We start from the raw sequence: 24227 nt of genomic DNA on the forward strand, positions 1-24227 counted from the left end.
TCAATTTGAGGAGTTGATGCATGCAGTGCCTCTGTTTCATTTGGTAAAGTGGTACTCAATTCCCTCTTAAAATTTAGGAAAGGCCTGTTTGGTACCAGAGATAATTATTTTGTTTTTTGAAACCATTTTAAAGTCTTAGGTTCAAACCCTACAAACATTACCCAATCTTTTCATTTTAATATCTAAGAATACTGACCTACTTCCAATTGATCAATTTCTGATTCCAAGATTTGATTCTACTAATGGCCAGTAGGTGATGCTAAAATGTAAGGCCTCCAACACTGTAAGTCATACTGGGGAATATAAATTGAAAGGCAAAATGGCTCTTTCCTCGATTTTTAGCAACAGATGGAACACTAGTCCATATTTTAGAAAACACTGTGCACATCACCTCATTTAAAATGGAACACAGGGAGCTCGGGATATAGCTCAGTTGGTAGACTACATGCACAAGGCCCTAGGTTCTAATCTCCAACACCAGACACACATTTTAAAAAAAAAGTGGATAAAAATGAAACACAGGGCAAACTATTGAATTTATATCCCCAGTGTTTTAGTTATTACTGTACTCTAAAGTCATGAGAGGCCTCCTGATGATCTCCACAGGCTGAATTCTTACACGGGCTATATAGAAAGAGGAGGCGGAGTAAGTCTACACCACATACACCTCAGCCCAGGCTCTGTTCCTGGTCTGTACTGTGAATGGGGAAACATAGAGGGAAATCCACTAAAATTCTGAATTTGTTCCAATCTCATCTTGCTGATAGTGGCAGAACATCTTGGGAAGTACATGATTTCCAATGTGTTTTGAACAAGACAGTAAAAGAAAGACTCAGAACACTGAGACAGTCAGATGCCAAGTTTGTTCATTGTTCCTTTTATTTTCTGATTGACACTGTTAAATTGTATCAGCTATTATCCACATCTACAGATTCTGTGACACATTTTTCTTCAAGTTGTTTCAGAAGTCCACACATGAAGTCTTCCTTGCCACCTACCTGCTCTAAAGAGGATCAACATTAACTAGTGTGTTAGTAGGTTAGGAGGGGTATGTTTGGCAATTCAGTTTCTTGAATCTTTCACTTCTGGGGAAAACCACCTTGCTCCCTGGGATTCATAGGATCTGAGTCCATAGCCTTTCAGAACCACATCCTTTCCCAGGCTTCTCCCTAACAGGGAATACAGATGCCCCAAATCCAGTGTGCCTAGTACCTGATCTTCAGTAAAACAGAAATAAAGGGCTGGGCCCAGGGAGTAGAAGAGTTTTGGAGTAAGTATATGAAGTTTGGTAATGGGGACTGAATTAAGGCAGATCTTAAATGTTCAAAGAAGTTTCCATTAAATAGGGAGCTATTTTAGGTCTTGAATAGGCAATTATGGACAATTATGATAGTGGTCCCTAGAGTTAGTCAAATACTAAGGTTCCCATTTACATTCTGAGCTGCCAGGTGCTGGATGCTAGTGCTTAAAAATACCTCCTAAGTTCTAATAGCTTTCTCTTCATGGTGACTTTGGAGGTTGAATATTCTAAATGATGAGGATGGGATGAGACACAGATCTTTGTTCATTTAGGAGTTGTTTGTTACTGCAGCACAGCTTAGCATATCACTCTTCAGTCACATAGAGGGAAAAACTAGAATTAGGAAGTGCCTATTGTTGTCATGGGAGCCTGGGACAATAAAGGTGTGGGCTGGACTGTGAAAACTGAGGAAAAGGATATGAATCCAAGAGGGGTTTTGAATGGAGAACTTGATATTCATTCTGATAAATACTTACTGAGCTCCTATTATTCACAAGGCACTGCATGAGATACATGTAAGTCACATTCCAAGTGCTTACAAAATAGTTGGGGATATAACACATGTACGTAAATTATAAAACAAACCTTAGAGCATAATGGTAAAGAAAACAGACTCTGAAAGCAGACCTGGCCTCACCTTTTGGAGCCGTGTCACCTTGGGCATGTGATTTAATCTCCCTGAACTTCAGTGTGCTCATCTGTAAAATGCACACAGCAACAGCACCTGTTTCAGAGCTGTGAGAGGATCCATCAATCCAGTCCTTGTAAAACTCTTAGCTGAGTGTTTGCCCCATAATAGGTGCTCAATAAGTGCTCCCTACAAGTAGTAGTATTGAGAGATCTAAAATCTGGGGCAGAAGAGAACAAGGTCAGGGCCCAAAAAAGCTCTAAGAGAGGGACTAACAGTTATAAAAACTGCTCTGAAAGAACAGTGCTGCTCTGGTATAACGGTGCCTTCCTCCCCTGTTGCAGCCTCTAGGTATTTAAAGTCTTCTTGTTTGTAGTGCTGGGATCAAATCCAAATCCATGGCGTCTTCTGCCTGCTAGGCAAGTGCTCTACCAATGAGCTACAGCACCATTTGAATCTGCAGCAACATTTCCTGATGTCTGCATCCCACATCAGTCCTATCCCACAGTAGACACAGAGTGCTACTCAAACACTGGGGGGCAGAGGCAGGGCAGAAGAACAGTATCTGGAGTGGGCAGAGTGAGCAAATTTGTGGGTTTGCTTGTGACAGGGGAAGCCTATCTTGTATTTGTATGGTGCTCCTTCGCCAGACTCAAGCTTCCACCCAACTCAATCTATTCCCTGTTTTGCGTAACGCCGCTGATGCTGAATAACTGAAGATTTCGAGCTGAAGACTTTCCCACACACGCTGCACTCAAAGGGCTTCTCCCCAGTGTGAACTCTCTGATGCCGCGTGAGCCGGCACCTCTGGCTGAAGGCTTTCCCACACTCACCACATTCGTATGGCTTGTCTCCAGTGTGGATCTTCTGATGCTGTGTAAGGGAGGAGCGGTCAAAGAAGGCTTTCCCACATTCACTGCACTGATAGCGCGGCTCCCCCGCGTGAGCTTTTTGATGTCTGTTCAGGGATGAGACGCCATAGAAGGCTTTTCCACACTCATTACATTCATAGGGCTTCCTGCCTGTGTGGATGAGCTGATGGCGAGTAAGAATGCTTTTCTGGCTAAAGGCCTTCCCACACTGACGACACTCATAAGGACTTTCTCCAGTATGAATTCTCTGGTGTCGAGTGAGTGACGAGCGGTCAAAGAAGGCTTTCCCACACTCGCTGCATTTGAAGGGCTTCTCTCCCGTGTGAATCCGCTGGTGCACGGTGAGGGATGACCGGTCAAAGAAGGCCTTGCCACATGCACTGCACTCGAAGGGGCTTTCCCCGGTGTGAGACATCAGGTGTCTGCTGAGGCTGCTTCTGTGACTGAAGGCTTTCCCACACTCCTGACAGTCATAGGGCTTCTCTCCAGTGTGAGTCCTCTGGTGGCGCACAAGTGAGGAGTGGTCGAAGAAGGTCTTCCCACAGTCACTGCACTCATGGTCTCTCTCTCTAGGGAGGGCTTTCTTGGGTGGGGCTGACCCTTGCTGCAAGCTTGGATCCCGGGACAGCAGTTTCTTGCAAGGTTCCACTGTGGGCCTTTCCTTCTCCACTTCCAACCCACCAACCAGTGCTTGAACTTCAAGTTTAGGACACAGAGGACTTTGCCTGTCAACGCTTCCCCTCCGTGTTCCTTCTGGTTTCTCTTCTTCTGAAGCATCTTGAATCTTGGGCTTGGTCCCCCAGCCTGGAACAAAGAGAAGACACAGATGTGGTTTCTTCCCTGGGGTAGGAAATGTTCCAGTGGAAAGAAGAGGAACTCTGATGATTCTGAGGCACAGCATTGCTTGCTTCCACAAAGAGTCTCATGCTCCAGGCCTGAGAGTTGGGAACGAAGCATAACGTGGGGAAGCAGGCATTGAGAATATAGGAGAATGTCCACTGAGAGCACTGCTAGGATAACTAGGAGAGTAGGCCAAGTGGAGAGGACAGGGACCCAGGAATATCAGAGTGTGAATGGGCAATGTGATAGAGCTGAGAAAATTAGTGACTGGTGAATACAGATGAATAATACTAAGGTGTAGAGGAGACCAGGGAGAGCAGACAGGTGGTACAAAATAAGCACTGCAGCAGAAGACCTGACCTTGGAGCAAAGATGATACCCAATGTTCCTCCCACCCACCTGATTAACAAACACAGAAAACAAAACTGCCCTGACCCGTTCCTACTCAGTTACCTAGAGAGACATTCTCTGGACACTTTCTGTCCTCAGATCCATGAAGACCCTCTGTCCATGGCTCGATCCCTCTCTTCAACTGAAAAATCACATCGGATTGAGGAACTGGAAGTCCTGCTCAAGGAGAAAGAAACAAGCCAGGTGGTTGTATGTGATGAGAACATACAGCTGCTCCCAAGCTGGTTCCTGGCCTCCAGGTCTTTCACAGAGACAATGCAAAAGGCCAGAATGCAAAGCACAATGCAGAGGAATCTCTAAGAGGAGGTCAGGCCTGAGTCTCTAGAAAGGAGGGATTGGCAATCCACTTGAGTTCATGTGGAGTGAGTGGGAAGCTTCCTGCATGGGCACTGTAGGGAGAAGGTGCTTGGCTGGGGGAGGTGAGAAAAAAGAAGGATCATCTTGGGTAGAAAAGTGTAAGGAAGATGCTCATTTTGTTTATTTACGTTTATTATTATGCTTTTTAAAAACAAGTCAATTGTTAATTGTAGGAAAATCAGAGGTAAGTACAAGTAAAAAGAAAAATCACCTTTTTTTTTTTTTTTTTTTTTTTTTTTGTGGTGCTGGGGATTGAACCCAGGGCCTTCTGCATGCAAGGCAAGCATTCTACCAATTGAGCTAAATCCCCAGCCCCAAGAAAAATCACCTTTTGTACTTTGTATTTATATTTTCTTCCTATTCATTTTGATTCCGAAAGGTACCCATAGAGAAATAAAATAAAATACCCATAGATAAAATTGGACAATGGAATAATACTGATTTGTAAACTGGATTTTTTTCACTTAATAATGAAATTATTTCAATTAGCACTTTAATGGCTACATGGCTTTAATTAACCCTTTTAATGGTTATAATACTGCACTGTATGGCTTAACCTAACTTATCTGACGAATCACCTGCTAACAGACATTTCAGACTGTTTTTAATGTTTTGTTACTAACACACAATGGCACAATGAACACCTGCATGCTGATAACTGAATCCATAAGCCTATTATTTCCCTAGGATCAATTCCTGCCAGCAGACCTATCCATTTTTAGTTATATTAAAACAAACAGATCCCCTGGTGAAAATAGGCTTGAGCTCCAGATTCCCTTGCACAGGAAGGCCCCACCACAGGAAAGAGAGTGCTTTCTTACTGGTCCCAGGCACCCTTTACCTGGCGAGGTGCTGATTCTCTGCTGACAACATGGCCATGCCCCACCTCTGTGGCTCCTTGATTCTGACCTAAGGAATTCTACGCTTTCCATACTTCACCCTGCCACAGCCTGTAGCAGAGACTCAGCAGTCTCCCTTGGTACCTCCTGGACATCTTATTCTGTTGGGACACTGTGTGGCCTGCTGAAGCTAATTGAGGGATGTGTATGCTTGCTTTTCTGACCTGCTTTACATGAAATCTCCAAGGCCTTTTCTGTCCTCTTGTACTTATTTTCAGTCAGTTTCTAAAGCTGTGTGCTTTTTCAGCATCTTATTCTTTTTTTTTATTTGGATGGAGTCTTGCTATGTTGCCCAGGCTGGTCTTGAACTTCTGGCTCAAGTGATCCTCCTGCCTCAGCCTCTTGAGTAGCTAGATGACAGACGTGTGCCACTGTGCACAGTGTACAGTGTACATTTGTGAAGCTGCTGAGAGGTTCTCATTATCTACAGGGTCCCCACTTTACTTCTCGTTAACACCTGACATCAGCAATAGGTTTTAATTGCACCTGTCACACAAGTCTTTATAATTCCAAAGTGCCTCCCATGGGCATATCTCTAAGACAGTCCTCAAGGCAAATGCGCAAAATCAAACACATCTCTGGTGACCTACAGACACACAACCACTGTGTCCCCACCCTACATCCCCTCCTTTTGAAGGGAGACACTTCTTTTCCTCCCATTGGTTTTCATGAGGGGTAGTCTCCATTTAGTAAGATGGTCCTTTCCCTACTGCTTACTCCTTAGGACAGTGCTAAAGGTGTCACCTTGTCACCTGGCAAGCTGAGAGAAGACTCAGGCACATGTAACTTTTCTACTCAGCCCTCTGGAGAGCCAGCTCCCTGCCCCCAGGATAACTCTGCTCTGTCACCTGGCCCTCCCTGTTTTGTGGGGGCAGGTTGCTGAGCAAGGGCCCTGTGGTTGACTAGCACATCTGTCCAGTGCTGGGCTCAGTGTGAAGCCCACCACTGCCATACACCTAAGCCACGTCCTCCAGCTCTTCCATTCTCTCTACAGTGACTCAGAATGCAGGTATGGGGAGATGCACTGATTCCTCGGCCCCACACCAGCGTGGGCAGCTCCCCTTACCCAGCGAGACGATGCTCTCATAGTTCTCCAGCATCACCGCCTTGTAGAGGGCTCTCTGAACGGGGACCAGATGCCTCCACTCTTCGTCTGTGAAAATCACAGCCACGTCCTCGAATGTCACAGATCCCTGAAACACAATCACATACCCCCTTACTCATGAGCCTTCTTGTCACTTGGGCCAGACTGAAATGGCATAAAGATGACAGCCCTGGAGGATGTAGCGGGGCATGGGGCCATGGCTCTGACAAAGCAGGGCTCTGAAGTATCTGGAAAAGGCACCGAGTCACCCAGGACAAGAGTTCCCAGTTGCAATCCTGCATCTTTACCCTGGTTTTAGAAGCCTGGATGAGTGTCTGTAAGTCCTGGGACAGAGTGGGAATTCACAACTCTCCGCCCTTGAACAGGAAGCTGCATGTCTCCACTCAGTAAGACTCTCTTCGGGACCCTGGAGGCCTTACTGAGGTGCCCTACAGCATGGTCCACAGCACCCACCCTACCCAGCACCCCCTGGAACATTGGGGCCCACTCTCAGTGCATGTGTGGATACGCTCCTGGACGGGCGGGGTAGAGCCAAGACTGCTCCCAATCTTCCCCTTGGCCCTGAGCTGTCAGCTGCTAGACAGACCACTCAGAGCTACAGCTGCAGGGGTCGGGTGCAAGGGGACCAGGCTTGAGACAAGAGATGGACATTGAAGGACACCTCAGGGAAGTCCTCCCTGTGGAGTGCTTGGTCCACCTGGTGGGGGCTGACCAAAAGTTCCAGGAGAGAGAAAGACAAGTGGTGACATTCTGGAGACTTGTTAGTGTACTCCAGAAACACTAAAGTCCCCGGCGAAGGAAGTATCTCAGGAGTACAGCGCTTGTGTAGGCCTGGGCTCATCCCCAGCACTGGGAAAAGAAACATGAGGTCCTCCTTACCTGGCACGTGGCAGATGGCACTGCAGCAGCCATTCCCTCCTGTGTGCACTCCCAGAAGCAAAGGGCAGAGTCCTGACAAGGCAGGGTGTGGGTGAGAAGGTAGCCATGAGAAAGGTCTGTCCTGATATGTCACCTCCTGACTCTCTAGTGCCAGTGGCCATGTCCCCACCCTCTTCCCAACACCCACAGAAGGGCAGCCAAGGTAGAGCTAGGCTAGGAGCAGCCCTGGCCAACCACTGGGTGGGAGCTAGGCCATGGGTGCTGCGAGTTAGACTACATGCGGTGCTTGTTTTCACAAGTTCCTTGGGAAAGAGATCTGTACCCAGGAGTCAAGAGAGCGGTAAGGCTCGCAGTCAGAATGGCAAGAATCCCAGTAATAATAAACACTGGGGAGGAGGGACACAAAAAGAACACTTCACTCTGTGGGGGACTGTTCATTAGCACAACCACTGGAAATCAGCATGGAAGTCCCTCAAAAGAACAGGCACGGACCCAGCTACCCCACCATATGACCCAGCTGTACTGTTCCTTGGTATTTATCCTGAAAAATTAGCGATCACATGCATGTCTGTGTTTATAACAGCAGAATTCCCAACAGCCAAATATGGAACCATTGAGGTGTTCCTCAACAGATGGATGAAGAAAATATGGTATGAATATACACCATAAAATGTGGAGTTTTACTGAGCCATAAGAAAAATGAAATTATGTCATTTGCAGGAAAATGGATGAAACTGGAGACCATTAAGCCAAATTCAGAAGGTCAAGCACCCTATGTTCTCCCTCACACACAAAAGCTAAAGAGGAAAAAAGGTAAAGAAAGGTGGGGGAGGGCTGGGGATGTGGCTCAAGCGGTAGCGCGCTCGCCTGGCCTGCGTGCGGCCCGGGTTCGATCCTCAGCACCACATACCAACAAAGATGTTGTGTCTGCCGAAAAAAACTAAAAATAAATAAATATTAAAAAAAAAAAGAAAGGTGGGGGAGCAGAGATCTAGTGAAAATCAAAAGTAGATCAGCAGAGGAGAGGGACCAAGAGATGGGGGGATGGGGAGGAAGAGGGAAGTGATGAGTGATGGGGCAGGGGAGATGTTGGTCAAATGACATTGTTATATTGTTTGCATGAACAAATATGTAACAACAAATCCCATCAGTATGTATAACTATAATGCACCAGTAAAAATAAAAGTGGAAAGAGAAAAATAAGCATTAAGATTCAGAGGTCATTTATCCAACACTGCCCTGAGTGTTCACTGGACAAAAACCATAAACAATTCTGTAAGTGACTGTATGCAGGAAACACACCCAGCAAACCCCACAACCTCTCCAAAGGAAAACACACTCCACTCCAGTTCCTGCTGAAGGAGCAGCCCTCATTTTGTACCATGTGACCCTGCATCTCATTCCTGGAGCCACAATGACTGGGTGGGTGACACAAGTATCAAACTAAGGAGTGATCCAGCCTGAAAAGATGACATCCTTGCACGGGAACGTGACCAGGGAGTGTCAAGACAGCATGTGGCAATGAGTTGAAGGAGTCTCAAGGTCCCCAAGTAGCCATGGAACCAGAGGAAGAAGAACCCACGGGCAGTGGGAGGCACAAGCAGAATAAAGTTCATGTCAGTGGGGAAGGACATGTCAGGGGGGAAGGACAGCCTGACCCACTAATGGAGACTGAACCAGGCCCTGAGAGTCCCTGGGAAGCGTTTCTGGAGTTGGTGGGTGAATGGGGAGACAGTAGGCCAGGGAAGATGGGGGACGGTGGGCTTGTGGCTCACCAATAGCTTTCCTGCAGTCAAGGGAAAGGGTCACTGCTCCCTGTGAGTCATTAATTCATCCACTCAACCAGCAGTTATTTGGCACCAACTGTTTATAGCAAGTAAAACATGTGCAAGGAGCATTCCTTGCCTCCAGGAGCCAAGAGCCCTGAACTCAGGTCAGGGAAACAAAAAGGCATTTCCCTGCAAGATAGGTAAGTGCTGTAAAACTGTGAAGGCCCCACAGGGCTCCCCTGACCAGCCCCGAGAGGGGGTGGGGACACTGCAGCTCTCCTGGTAGAACCAGGATTTATGCAGTTTTGAGGTGGGGAGGGAACAGGGAAAAAAACTCCAGTTATTGAACACTAAAGAGGCAGATCTTCACGTGGAAAGGATTAAGAACTGAAATCCGTTTGGAAGAGCAAAAGTCTAGACTGTGAGCAGGGCTAGGAAAAGATGGAGAAGCATAGGCCACCTACATCAAGGGCTTTTCACAACCCCTGCCCACAGGCAGGGATCCTGGAGGGATCACCGTCAGACCATGCTTTAGAAAGATCACTGACTTGTAGTGAAGACCTGAAACACAGTTGGTTCTCAGTATCTGTAGGTTGGTTCTAAGACCCCCATAAATACCAAAAATAAATCCCACCCCACTCCCAAAAGGGCTTCATGTAAAATTTGGGGTCGGGCCTGAGAATATAGCTTAGTGCTGGAGCACCTGCCTAGCATGCACACCCCAGCCTTACACACACACAGGGATTTCTAGAAAATATCAACTTTACCTGCAATTTTTTAAAATATTTATTTTTTAGTTGTAATTGGACACAGTAACTTTATTTCCCTTATTTATTTTTATGTGGTGCTGAGGATCGAACCCAGGGTCTAGCACATGTGAGGCGAGCTCCCTACCCCTGAGCCACAACCCCAGCCTCTGCAATTTTTTTTTTTTCTTAAAGAAAAAACTGAAGCCAGGTGCAGTGGCACACGCCTGTAATCCCAGCAGCTCGGGAAGCTGAGACAGGAGGATCACGAGTTCAAAGCCAGCCTCAGCAAAAAGCAAGGCACTAAACAACTCCATGTAGACTCTGTCTCTAAATAAAATACAAAAAAATAGGGCTGGGGAAGGGGCTCAGTGGTCGAGTGCCTCTGAGATAATCCCTGGCACCCCAAAAAATAAATAAAAGGAACTGAAGATGTAAGTCAGTGATAAACTGCCCCTAGGTTCAACCCCCCGGTACAAACAAAACAAAACTGAAGGAAAGAACATACACAAAATATTAAGCGAAGAATGCACAATCTTGAGATTAGATATTTGTGCGTGCACGTATGTATAGAAAAAGGAAGAACACATTAAAATGGAAGTGGAATTTGAGAAGTGGAATTATGAGGGATTTTTATTTTACTTTAACAATTCTTCATATTTCCTGATTTTTTTTTTAATTCACTTTGGTGCACAAGAAAACAACAGGAAGGAAGAGGGGTATGCAGCCTTGACAGCAGCCCGGGAGTGCTACCCCTGGAAGGCTCCACCCACAACGCTGGTCCCTGGCCAGCCTCAGGGAACTTTGATTTTGAAAGGGTCCCCCAGTTCCCTAAGAACCCAGGACAGTTGACTCTGCCTAAACCCTGTGTGCAAACGACCTGGTTTATGGTAACATATGCTTTCCTGCTGAAGATCTAGAATTCTGGTGTGTGTTAGGCAGAGGGCACTGTGAGCAACCTTTGATAAAAACCTTGGACCCTGAGCTTCCAATGAGCTGCTGCGTTTTGTTGTCAGGGAGGGATGTGCTTTGTGTCACCTCTCATGGGAGGGAGGGAACGCAAGCAAAGCCACACATGGATTCCTCCAGATGCTGCCGGGGTGTCCTCCCTTATGATGGGCTGTGTATCCATGCAGGGTTGCAGTCACAGTCTGAGCCACAAGTACAGCTACAGGCTGAGTCCCCAGGCCTTGTGAATCTGTGAATGTGGGGTGATCTTGTGGACACGGCACTCTGAGTAGCTGTGGCAGGATGGAATTAGAGGAGGTAAGAATGGCGGAGACCAGTGAGGAGACTGATAATTAAGGAAAAGTGATCAGCAGCTGAGCAAAAGCAGTGGCAGCAGAAATAGAGAGAAGGGACACCATTGTCAAGATACCAAGAACAATAGGTAATAGCCTGGAAGCAAGGTGATGCCTTCTGGGTCACAGATCTGAGCAGCGGTGCAGAAAATGATGTCATTCGTGCAGGTGAGCAATAGGGAAGTAGGCTGAAGGGATGGCTATTGAGGACAGTTGGGGATCAATCCCACACCCTGAAATAACAAAACTCAGATGACTTTGGCTCCCCTTGGCTAAATTACAAATATTGGAATTGCTAAATGAAATAGCTCGGTATAGAAAAGTTAATATAAAGTGTACCAAAAGTGGACATAGTATAAAGCCAATGCTTAAGTCTTCAGTTATATCAAAAGTACTTTCTATCAATTACAAAACTTTTCATAGAGAATAGATGTACCCTTGTAGTACACACTTATTCATTCATGTAAGCAGAAAGAAAGGAACTCAGGGGGCAAGGATAAGCCAATTAATTCCAGAAACAGAAGCTGCTTGTCCCACACAGGGAGGACAGGTCAGAACATGGGCCACTCAGAAGAGTGAGGCAGAGGAAGCTATGCTCCTGTCCACGAGCCAATCCAAATCCAAACATGCCAAGTAATTGTGGAGACTTAATCCTCCCTCCAAGATGGGTCATCCAGCTTGATGACTAATTACCAGATATTCACAAGAAACCATGAAGTTTTAAAAACTGCCAAAACTCAAGACCAATATGTATAAATTACTGGTCTGTTAGCTTCTAACTCTAAAATGGCTCTATTATATCGTTGGATAAGTTTGGGGATTTTTCTGGTTTATTGGTCTATAATCTAAGCAGATATCCTTTTGGGAAAATACCTCATTATGATATACAGTTAAAAGATGCAAGACAGACATGGATTATTTAATAATGTGTTAACACTGGCCACCTCAAGGGTGGACACTGGTTTGCAGAAACTGAAACCTATGTGACAGGCAAAATCTTAAAGAAAAAAATCTGACTTAGAGTTTAGTGTAACAACAACAACAACAAAAATCTGAACCTAAGAGAGATTGGGGTTTGAATCTCCTTAGGAGGAGGCAGAGAGTGATATAAATGCAAATATAAACAAAGATATATCCTCAGATGATAATCAGAGCCTATAACTAAGACAGTTTTCTTTTCCTTTCTAGTCTGTTAAGAGTCTTCTATGTCCAGGAGGGTGTTCAGATATTGACTCTTGAGCCCTACGAAGACATCTGAATTAATATTTAGAAATACAGATGAGTACAGTCATTAGGAGTCCAGGCTCTGGTGCCAGATTGCCTGAAATCAAACTCCAGCTGTGCTTCATCCTACCTCTGTGACCTTAGAAAAGTTTCCTACCTTCTGTCTCAGCTTGTCAATCTGCAACAGAGGATTAATGATACAATGTGTGTAACTATCTTGATGCTTAAGTAGGATGATACCTAAAAAGCATTGAGAATAATGTGCTAAGTAAATGTTAGCATTAGCTAAAAGTGATGTGACCATCTGGGCAGGCAGAAAAAATTAAAATGGAAAATATTAATTACATTATGTTGTTGCTTTAGGTCTAAGTGTAAGTATATTAAGAATTTTGGAAGACAAGTTATTTGTATATGTTGTCCAAAGCACTGAAACTTTTTGTAACAAATAAAACTACATCTGAAGTTATAGTTGGAGTTGCTCAATGCTTAAATGCTTAAAGACAATTTTCAAGATTTTATTAGACTGATTTTAATAAGCTGAGCATTGAACAAATCATAAATGGTGTCCAACATGAAATCTCCCCAAGTGTTAAAGTAGCAGATCTTCCCAAAGCGCTCATCATCCCAGGTAGACTTCACTCCCCACAGGTCTGGACCATAGCAGCAGTTGCTTCAGTAGGCTCCTGCTGAAAACTCGGGACTCCACAGCACACCAAGCTCACGTGGAGTCACTGTCAGCAAAGGGTCACCTCTACTGCTTTCTCTTTTCCTATTCCTGGATTTTGGAGTATCAAATGTATCAAATTCAAATCCACACTCTATATCTTTAAGTGACCCTTGTGGTTGCCTAAAAAGCTTTTAATACTCCCATCTTGGCCATGTACCTATTCCAAACCTGTCTTCTCTTCTATATACCTATTCCAAACCTCCACAGTTACCATTCGACTTCAGCACAACTTTGTCTTCTACTATACTGAAGATGTGCAAGAGCAAATTTCGAGGGAGGCAGGACCATGTGGTAGAAAGCACTTGGAAGGCAGGTTTAGTAGTATTAACCATGAAGCCTTGGGCAAGTTACTTAAGGCAACCATTGGCCCAGATGTATACTATCTAACTCCAGAATAATTATAAATAGGAAATGAGACAATATAGAGTACTTATCACACAGTTTTTCCAATAAATGAAAGTTCTCTACCCTGCTACTGCCCATCACCAACCCATTCATTATTCATTCATACCACTATCAACAATTATTAACAACTATCTGCCATGTGCTGGGCTGTAAGGTGCTTGAGGCCAGCAAGACAGATCTGTCTCCTGGACTTGAGTTTATGTACTACCCCCACTGTCCAACTTTCCTTCTCATTTGTTTCCCTCAGAATCTGCTACCTGCTAATGCAGGCTCTCTTTTCCCAGCATCTCCCTGCTCTCTAGAAGTTTCTTCTCACCCCTTCAAGCATATAAAAACCTCCTCTAGCTGAATCCCATGGCCTCCCTCCAGCAAAACAGTTCTCATTTAGGTTTTCCTTCACGATCCAACTTCCTGGGTGAGTAACTCACCTTCTGACTCCATGTCTTCACCATTGACTCCACTCAAATCCCTGTCAGTCACTCTTGCCTCTCACACATCTGAAACCACATGCTTCAAAATGAAAACTCTGGCATGAATTCCAAAGATCTTTTCCTTCTTTTCTTTACTTCTCTACAACTTCTGACTGGATAAGTTTCTGCCTCTTCAACCAGTTACAGTAGCTGCCTTGATGCTGCTTGGATCTCACTTTTATTCCTACCTCTGAAACTTCTGTCTTCCTGGCTCCTTTGTCACATCTTTGCCTTAGAAACAAGGATGATTCCCATAGGTTGGTCTTTATGCAATGTTTTTCTTTCTATCCTGGGGATATTCACCCACATCCAGGGCTCTATTTTCCACCTCTACAAAGATAGTTCCAAATTCCAATCAACTCCTTTTCCGAACTCATCTTTTATTTCCAAATGGCTACAAGTTTTGAATTAGGCATCAGCTGAAAACCACCTTCCTCTACACAGTTCCCATTAACTCCTCTCCCTGCTTTTTCTATCAGATGTTCTATTATCCTCCCAGGTGTCCCAACTCCAAACTCTTACACCTCGCTCTCTTTTCTCCCAAATCAAGTCACCAGGCCCTTTAGACTCTTTTGCAATGTCATTCGTACCCTTTCCCTACCACTAACACCATGAAAATTCAAGTCCATAACTGCTCGCTTCAGAACGGAACCCTGCCATTATTCTCTTCCACTCTAATCCTGAATGTGACCACTAGAGTGACTATCCCTGTCAGTCTTCTGGTCAGACCCATAAAATCTGATCTGATTATTGGGTCTCGGGGGACACCCTGTGCTCTGGCCTCGGTGTACGCTTCTTCACTCTGTCTCCTGCTATTCCTCCAAATTTGCCCCCCAGTAAAATTCGTCTCCCTCAAGTCTGCCTATCACTTTGGTACTCCTTTTACATCCCCCCCCCCAACAATTCCTACCTCGTACATAAATCCAGCCCCTCGATCGCGCCCTCGGGCACAAACTCAGGACAGGAGATTTAATGACGAATGTAAGGCGCTTTTTGGGAAACAGGCAGGGCTAGGTGGGCGGCACTCTAGACTGGGTGTCAAGCCCACCCACGGTCATTGGTCCCCCGTTAGGGAAAGAAGAGACCGCAGAGCGGAGGAGGACCCCGCAACCTCCACCCCGAAAGTCCAGGATCTGGCGCGCAGTGGGTGCGCCCCGCAGGACCGCTGGCAACAGTGCCACAGCACACACGGCAGGGGACAACTTTGCGTCCGCACCTTTCCAGCGGGGACGTGGCCACACACATCTGCAGACTGGCTCCGCCCGCGCCACCCTGTCCTCTCCTACAGCGCCTCCCCCAAACCCCCAGCGTCCCCTTCTCTCGGCCGCTGCGCTCACTTGGCTCCTGGAACATACAGACCCGCAACCCTCACCTCCCGCACAGAGTGCTCGGGACCGGGAAGACGGCACCACTTCAGGTCGGACAGCAGTGCGCCTGTGCGAAGGCCCTGGCGGCCGCGCTCCCAACCAAGGAGCTGTCTTCGCGGGACTCCAATTCCCAGAAGCCCCGGCGGCCGGCGCGCCTAGAGATGACGTGTAGGACCGCGCAAGCGCACGCGCCGGAGAAAGGCTCCGGGGCTGACACGACCCCGCCCGCCTAGTGGTCTCCCTAGCGGCAGAGGTGCAGCTGCGGATGCCTGGGAGGCTTAGGGTCGCCCTGAAGTATGCCCACGTGTGATGCCACATTCCTCCAGCCCTCCATTTATAGAGTTGTCCGAAGGAAATGCGACCCTAACCTTGGGCACAACGAAGGCGATATCCAGTCTTCTGGCTCCGCTTCCGCCTGTCCATTTGCAGGAATTTGATTCTGAGATTTGGGGATAGAGGTTTGGAGTTTGGTTCTGAAGATTGCGCTATGGCTGAGGGAGGGTCTGCGCGCATATTTGTACCGGAAGAAAAGAAGGGCCCACGGTAGTACGTGTACTTAACTGGGCAGCGGGAACTGAATCCCCAACGGTTTGAACACACCAACCTGCCTCTCGTGGTGCTGCTGGAGAGGCCCAGGCTGGAGACGTGGCCGATTCTTAACCGCGGAAGAGTATGAAAAGATCCAGAGGTGACTCTACTGCGCCGCTAAAGAACCACCGAGCTACATGGAGCTTCAGAGAGACTAAAAATTACACAAAGAAGGTGAAACTCTTACTTCAGGAACAAGTCTACTTTTTCACTTAAAAAAACAAAAACAAAAACAAACCTCAATTGCTTATTGTTAAAAAAAGATGCTGCCCAAAATGAGCTCATGACCCAGTGATAAAATTAATATTTGAAATTACAATACAATGCAGTATGTTCAATAGGGGAAGTTCAAGCGAGGAAACAACTAACTATGGCTCAGAAAGGTGTATCTAGTGCACTTGAATAATGAATATTTGTTAAGAAAGTGCAATCTATGCAGAGAATAGCACATGCAAGGTATAGACTAGAGGATGAAAATGCAAAGAATTAACAGCAAGATGAACAGCTGGTGGATAAGGTTCAAGGGCTGATTATAGTATCCTGGGGTCAGGCTGAAGCAGACTTAGTTGTACTGTCCGGGCTTTCCTAGGAGAGTAGAACTTGATTAAAGTCATGACATCTAAGATATATTTTCTTGCTATTTTGATGGTGGTTTTTAGTATACATTTAGCCTTATATTGACAGGAAACTTTGGAGGTCCTAAATGAGTTTCCTTCTAGAGTTCCTCATCCACTGGTAGGGCCTACATCCTAGGTTTTATTGTCCCAAGTAACTGTCAAAGTGGAAGTTTATGACTCCATTTCCCTACAACTATATGTGCTTATGTATGTTACTAAATGGGATGTAAATGGATATATTGTATAGCATCTTCTAACAGCCTGCCTTAAAAGACAACTAAAAAGGAACTGTTATTCATATGACTACAAGAATGACTCAGGGCTTTATACCAAGTGACAGAAGCCAGTCTTACAAAGTTTTACATATCTGGTGATTCCATTTATAACATGTTCTGGAAAAGGCAAAACTGTAGGACAGAGAACAGACCCGTGGTCATAGGGATTGAGTGGAAGAAGCACTTGACTATAAAGGAACACAAAGAGAATGTTGGGGTGATGGGGAACCTATAGGCTGGTGGGGACTGGAATTCCCCTAAAAGAGTTTTGAGATCAAATGGCCCATCTAGAGCACTGAGCCAGGGAGAGAACATTCCTGTTAGCACTGATTAGCACCCGGGCAACAAATGTACATTGTAGCAAAGGCCTCTGGTTCAAGATTTGTCTCAAGGGACTGAATTTAAGAGTGGAGGGTTTCAGTGGGGTGTAGCGGCTCACATCCGCAATCCCAGCTACTGTGAAGGAAGGATAAGCACCAGGATTTCAAATTCGAGGCCAGCCTGGATAACTTAGCAAGACCTGGTCTTAAAAATGGCGGAGGGGGGGCACTTTCAGACACTGCAGCAGGCCATTAGAAGAGATATCAGGGACAGGCAGAGCCCCTTAAGTTCATCTGAAGCAGTTCCAGCTCTTCCTAATTATGTGGAGATGAAAATCTCATTTGTCTATCCCTTTGCCTTTTTTGGCTCCAGGGCACAGGAGATGGGAGCAGAAACTCTTGTGCCACCCATGGCTCCCAGGCAGTGCCCCCTGCTTGGGAGGAAGAAGATTTGCTTGCTGGGCAAATCCTGGCCATCTGTGCCACTGGAAGTGCTGGCAGAAGAATGAAGCACCCTGAAACAACAAGAAGGGGGAATGGCCTTTCTTCCCTGGTTTTGTGAATTATTTATCTTGAACCCCTAAATAGAACTGATAAAGCAACTGCCCTGTCCTCACAAGCCTCCCCTCTTTGGCTGAGGGCTTCCTTCAGAAAACACACTTTTCATGCTCAGTTTGTTTTAGGCTGTTGCAGCTGCTAACAAAACACCTTAGACCAGGTAATTGATAAACAGCACAGCATTTGTTGCTCCCAGTTCCAAAGGCTGGAAAATCCAAGAACAAAGTGCCACTAGCTTAAAGGTCTTTTGAGGGGCCCCTTCTACACCTACCCACAGCTTGGAAGGGACAAAAGGAACTAACAAGCTCTCTCAAGCCTCTTGTGGGCACTAATCCCTTTGTGAAGTGCTGTCCTCGTGACCTTCTGGTCTAAAAACAAAAGCAAAGCAACAACACTTCAATACCATAACCTTGAGGGTTAGATTTCAAAAAGAATTTTGGAATTTCACGCATTCAGCGCATCCTAGACCCATTTCTTTTACGGTTCAAAATGATATTTCTAGAGCACCTCGGCACCCAAAGTCTTCCTTTCTTCTCCATCACCCTCTGTTGAACTCAAAACTGGGACTGGAAGAAAGGCAGAGGCACGGGACAGCCTACAGAATAGTGTTATCTGATATTGCACCAACCAGGATCTCCACCAGGCCTGGACACTTAGAAGAAACAGGACAGCGTCCTGGAAATCCTGATCCGATCCGCAGACTCAGGGTAGAGCTCGCGTTTGTTCCTTTTCAACAGATTTCCAACAGCTTCTGAAAAGACAGTCTCAAAGTGGGCTATGGGGCTCCGCTTCCAAAAGAACTTGAGAGAAGGGAGAGGCCCCTAGGTCCCAGCTGGTGGGGCAGAGCAGAGCCATAGCCCCTCCGGAGCTGGCGCCCACTGCCTGCGTCCTCAGACTCCCTCCGCAGGTGCGAGCGGGCTGGTGCATGCCCTGCTGAGGCCCGCGCGCAGGCGGGGTGGCCAGCCTGGGGTCACACTCCAACTTCCTGCAGCCTGTTGTGGGCTCTGGACAGGTGTGGTGGAACCTCACACAGCTGTGTTCAGGAGCACTTCTGAGGTGCACAGGCTAATGGCTGTCTCTCAGTTCGCTTTGTGTTTCTACCTGTGGCCCCCAAACCCCTGAGGTACTGTGTAGGGGATCTCCTGCCTGGGGAGTCTGGGAGATGAACATTCCAGAATGCTCAGACTCCCCTGTGGCTGCTTTTACTTTCCCAGCTTTCACTTCTCAGGATCCTGCTCTTCCCCCTGAGAGACTCCTGGCAGAAAAGGGAGCAGCCAGTTTATTTCTGAAAGGTAGGCCTCAGGTGAGTTGGGGTTTTCTTAAAATTTCCTCAAATTCTTGAACTACAGGTTGCTTTGCCTCCTTCTTTCTAGAACCTCTTTGTTCAACAAAAGGAACTGACCCCAGTTTCCTGCTCTTTGGGAGCTGATCCGGGCAGGTGGAGGATGGCCTTGTCAGGGCTCTCTCCTCTCCACTGTTCTGCACCATCCCTCACTCACTTGGATCCTTCAGGCTTCCTCTGGCTCATTTCTCTAATGGGCACTGTGATGACTGACAGGTATTACAGCAGAGGCCTGGCCACAGCAGTGGGAGAAGGCTGACACCCAGGACGCCATACCCTTGTCTGTTTTGTTACTCATAGTTGTTCACTTCTGTCTCTTCTGCACACAAAATGCCTCCCTGAGGGAGAGTACTCCAAAGTCCCATCTAATCTGAGGATCATGATTAAAGTCCTCGATGATGTGATAGTATCTGCATTGAATCCAGATGTTTCTCCCCTGGATCAGGAGCCCTCTTAATAAAAGGATAAGCTATCTGAATGAGTATTTCCAACACATTAACAAGGGCGACATGAAGACCACAATGAACACTTGGTCAGAAAGGGGAAGCATGGGAGGATCCCAGCAGCTTAGAACCACAGAGATGAAATTCCACTGGGCAGGTGCTGGCAGGCCTCTAATCCTGAAGGGAAAGTATCTGGGTTGTGACCGCTTCTCCTCTGGGTGGCGCTTCCAGCTGGTGATTCTCCTGGGCTGCTGGCCGTGCCCTCAGAAAGTCTCTTTGGCAGTATTCTCCATAGTCACATCTCACATGTGAAGATGACACTGGACAACAAGCTCTCTTGGGACTAAGCAGTTATTCATCCTGCTTGAGCAGGGTGAGGGCCCAGGGATGGTTTCGGGTTATGAATACCTGATGCATCTCTCAGCACCTTCAGCAGGTTTTTAGGTATTTGTTTCCAGTGGGCTTACGGTGGCAGTATCTTCACTCACAGTTCTTTCTAAATATGCCTGTCTTTTGGACTTAATTGAGGAGCTTCTTGGGTTTCCCCCAGGAAGACATGCTTTTTTTCTTTTTCACTCTGAGCAATTTGTTCCCACTGAGGATTTCCTGGGAGCCATCTGCAATGACTCAGAGGCTGAAAGGAAATGTTTGACAGCCACACCATGAGATGGCCCTTCAGATTAGGCTTTTTATTATCCTTTTGCATGCAAAAGCCACTGTGTGTATTATCTTTGGCCAACTGGGAAGGAAAATTGGTTAAGTCTCCCACCCTATAAGTCCTCATATTTCTGGATACTCTCCGGTTTGTTTTACATACCAGGACGCTCTTGGAGCTCCTATTTTTCCCTATAATACTTTGTCAAACATAACCAGTAACAGCAGCTCTTACTACTAATTTTGTTTCCAGCCTCTGCTTGTAACATCACAGGCTCATACTTACATCAAGTTATTGATGTCATGGTTTTACCAAACAGTTCATTACCAAACCACCATGGGTAACAAGACCAAGAGTTAAGTTACAATTACTATTTTAACTCATTCTTGGAGATATATATATATATATTTTTTTTTTTTAATTTTTAAGTACTTTAGGGTAAAAGTAATAAGAACTTATACTACTTTCACCAGTTCTGCATTTTAGTTCATATTATATGTATTACCATATATTATGAGTCAAATGAGAGGTACTGTAATTACTAAGGTGATAGCATAATTCTGGCTGAGACCTATGGTATGGGTCTATCTTGTAGTGGGGACCTGGGATCAAGGGCCCCATGCACAGGTTTGTAGACTCCAGAACTGCATAATGAGTAGGCTTTGAGGGGAAGGATTCATTCTAATCAAACTCACAAAACTTACTGATTCATTGTAAGGCCACTTGATTTACTTTTGTTGGGTGTGGGCAGAGCCACTTCCTGGCAGTTGTCAACCTGAGGTTCTTGGTCTCTTTCTGGCTGTAAACTGGGTGTGATTCCGCCTGCTGGAGACTGCCACATTCCCTGGGTCATAATGTCCTTCCTTCACCTTCCAAGCCTACAGTGTGGGCAGAATCCTCCTCCCACAGTACCTGTACCTACCCAGGGAATGTTCTCTGGTGGAACAGCACTGTGTGCACTGAGGTGTCAAGGGAGGACTTTGTGGAGGACATGAGCTTGTCTCTGAAAGACATGCAGAACCTTGAAGAAAAAAGTAGGTGGATGAAGATACCTGGGAAGCAGGGGCAGCCACTTGCTGGCACAGGATAAGCACCAAGCTGAAGTGACTTGGGATCATCCTGTAGGTACTGCAGAGCCTCTGGAGGATAAGAGTTGAGGAGAGATGCCAGGAAAGGGACATTTTAGGAAGATTAGTGATGAGGGGCTCTGAAGAGACTGGAGTAAATGACTGGATAGACACCTGCCATGGGTCCCTAGGCCTGAAAAGTTGAGGAGGGGTGGGGTCTGCAGCCAGCTGACCTGCACCTTACATTTCTCCTGTCTCTTTCTGTCCCTGTCCCTCACACTTCGTCTGCTTCCCCATCACACTTCCTGTCTCCCTCTCATCTTTAGTCTTTGGACTCAACCTTGTGTACTGGAACCCGAACATGGTTCCAGTTAACCTGCTCATCGCTTATTTTTGACACTTCCCAAATCTTCTGACACGAGCCATTCCTGAAAGAATCTGCAAGCCCCTTTAGATATCGTTAAAGGTCCATCATCTTTCACTCATTGTTGTTTACTTCCTCTTGGCACGTGAAACAGGTAATAGTAAAATGTTTTTTTTCCTCTTACAGACTAGAAAAGAAGGCCTAAAGCCAAGGAATCAATGTCAAGTCAGGGAGTTTCCAAAGAATTATTCCAGATATCAGCAGTGTAAAAACACATTCAAGATGAGCTCTCATCCTCCAAACCGAAAATCACTTGTGCTTGCAATGATCACAGGTTAGGGATGCATCAGGTCAAACAGAGACATCTGAAGGAGATGCCAGTCACTCACAAATCTACTCCCATCCTTAGGACGGATCAAGAATGGAGTGGACTTGGAAGAAGTGTAGGCTTGAGACCAGTCCTTAAGTCCAACCTTAACCAACACAGTGTTGCCACGAGAGAAAGATCCTATAAATGTGACACAGAACTGAGACAGTTTTTAAAGAGAAGTAACTTTCAGGGAAGCCACCCAGAGAGAAAATCTTGCAGGTGTAATGAATGTGGGAAGTCCTTCCACTTCCAGTCAGAACTAAGGCGTCATCAGAGATGCCACACCGGAGAAAAGCCCTATGAGTGCAGTGAGTGTGGATGAGCCTTTGGTCATATCTCATCCCTGATTAAACACCAGAGAACTCACATAGGAGAAAAACCCTACGAGTGCCAGGAGTGTGGCCACACCTTCAGTCAGAGTCCCTCCCTTGTCCTGCATTACAGGTTCCACACCCAGGAGAAGCCCTAAAATGTAACAAGTGTGGGAGGGCCTTTAGCCAGAGCAAACACCAGAGAACTCATACTGGAGAAAAGCCCTATGAGTGCAGGGAATGTGGGAAAAACCTTCAGCCAGAGCTCCTCCCTCATCGAACATAACAGGTTCCACAGGGAGGAGAAGCCCTATAGCTGCAACGAGTGTGGGAGGGCCTTCAGCCAGAGTGCATACCTCACTCAGCATTATAGGTTTCATACCAGGGAGAAGCCCTACAAGTGCAATGCATGTGGGAAGGCCTTTGCCCACCCTGCATCCCTCATTAAACACCGGAAGAGTCATGCTGGGAAACCCCCACCATGAGTTCCGTGAATGCAGGACAGCTTTGAGGTGGACAGGCAGAGTGCAGAGACCCTGGGAGTGTAAGGTCCTTCTGCTGGAGGACATCTTGTCTGCTATCAGCAGTACACACTGTGGAGCAGCCCTCGAGTCACACCCCTCTCTTACCAAACACCAGGAGCTGGTCTTAAGGAGAAGCCATGTGACTGCAGTGGAGGAGGGACGCGTCAGCTAGAAGACACATATTACTCAACAGCAGACATTTATAGTGGGGGAGCCTTGCCAGGGTAATGAGTGTGATATAGGCTTTGGTCACATCTGTTCATTAAAAAAAAAAAAAAATCAGACAACTCCTGGTGGAGAGGGATGCTGCAAGTGTGGGAATTGTGGAGGAACCTCCTGTGGTGCACTTCCTTTGTGAGCACCAGAGAACACACAGAAAGCTCAGCATGTGGCACATGACAGTTATCCCAATGACCTAGGAGGCTGAGGCAGGAGGATTCCAAGTTCAAGGCCAGCCTAGACAACTTAGTGAGACCCTGTCTCAAAATAAAAAATCAAAAGGGCTCAGAAGGTAGCTCAGTGGTAGAGCACTTGCCCAGCATGTGTGAGGCCCTAGGTTCTATCCCCAGTATCAAAACAAATAAAATAAAAATCCCAAACCACATACCCTTTGAAAGCTGGAGGTGTGGATGTGGCAAGCCTTCATCAGGGCTCATCCCTTATTACACATCAGAGAATTCATACTGGAGAGAACCCTGGCGGGGTGGGGCGGGGGTGGCGGGGTGGGGCGGGGGTGTCGGGGATGGAGCCATCCCTTCAGAAGCTGGAGAGCTCCCCCTGCTGGTTACAACCCTGGAATGTGGACCATGTGGGGAGCCTCTGCTGGCTCTTCTGCTCTTTGTTATACTGGATAATTTGTAGAACCTTTTAGGCAAGTGGGTCTATCAAGCTCCTAGTCTACCATGCTAGAAGTTAGTATTATTAAGATTTTTTTTTTTTTGAGATGGGATCCTGCTGTTTTGCCCATGCTGGTCTTGAATTCCAGCAATCCTCCTGCCTCAGTGTGTGGGACTACAGGTGCATGCCATTGTGCCTAGCAACTCTTTGAATTTGGTAAAACTGAGAAAACCCACTAGTATAACTCAGAACTCAGCATACATCAATTCTTCACCCCAGAGAAAAACCCTAGGAGCTGAAGGAAGGTGAGGAAAATTCCTTTCAGATTTGAAATCCACCACATGAGCTGAAAGGAAGTTAAAATGGCCTGCCTAGTGACTTCTACCTGCGGAGGTCAATGTTTAACTGTGCCTGTCCTTTGTCACCACATCCTGTGGATCACGGGGAGGGGTGTCACAGGGGCCAGAGTGACAAGGCTGAGCAGGTGGTCAGCCATCAGTGACCTAGCCCAGCCATGATTAGGCTAGGAGATGGATCTTTAGGGAGCATTGCCCTGCAGACCTTCCTGGGCTGGCCTCCTCCCGTGGGTTCAGCTGTAGTTTGGGGATGAGACTGAAGGCCCTTGCTATAGGACACCCTGTGTCCTTGTTTCTCTG

General features: G+C 46.5%; 1 protein-coding gene, 1 long non-coding RNA gene and 1 other non-coding gene across 4 annotated transcripts in view; 2 read left to right on the forward strand and 1 right to left on the reverse strand.

Annotated features, from left to right (window-relative positions):
* Positions 1-584: 584 nt before the first annotated feature.
* LOC124076281 (small nucleolar RNA SNORA51) lies at positions 585-716 on the forward strand. The gene has a single exon (XR_006846314.1). It is a non-coding gene; the product is annotated as a small nucleolar RNA SNORA51 (small nucleolar RNA).
* Positions 717-849: 133 nt separating this feature from the next.
* Znf2 (zinc finger protein 2) overlaps positions 850-24227 on the reverse strand; it is a 42090-nt gene continuing 18712 nt past the window's right edge. The window contains exons 1-5 of one of the 2 annotated variants that reach the window (XM_046420107.1): positions 15306-15422; positions 7292-7363; positions 6374-6500; positions 4094-4207; positions 850-3604 (exon numbers count right to left, since the gene is read on the reverse strand). In XM_046420107.1, the coding sequence (XP_046276063.1) occupies positions 2598-3604; positions 4094-4207; positions 6374-6500; positions 7292-7324 (1281 nt within the window). In that variant the 5' untranslated portion in view covers positions 7325-7363; positions 15306-15422 and the 3' untranslated portion in view covers positions 850-2597. Of the gene's footprint in view, positions 3605-4093; positions 4208-6373; positions 6501-7291; positions 7364-15305; positions 15423-24227 lie in introns of those variants that run through there. The other variant, XM_046420106.2, reaches the window with a different exon arrangement.
* Positions 15480-20413, forward strand: LOC124076271 (uncharacterized). Its single transcript, XR_006846310.2, has 3 exons — positions 15480-16062; positions 17474-18950; positions 19032-20413. It is a non-coding gene; the product is annotated as an uncharacterized LOC124076271 (long non-coding RNA).

This window comes from Marmota monax, unplaced genomic scaffold, assembly GCF_021218885.2.
Source record: "Marmota monax isolate L192 unplaced genomic scaffold, Marmota_monax_Labrador192_F-V1.1 WCK01_AAM20220418_F8-fsc00178, whole genome shotgun sequence".
In the NCBI taxonomy this organism is placed as follows: domain Eukaryota; kingdom Metazoa; phylum Chordata; class Mammalia; order Rodentia; family Sciuridae; genus Marmota; species Marmota monax.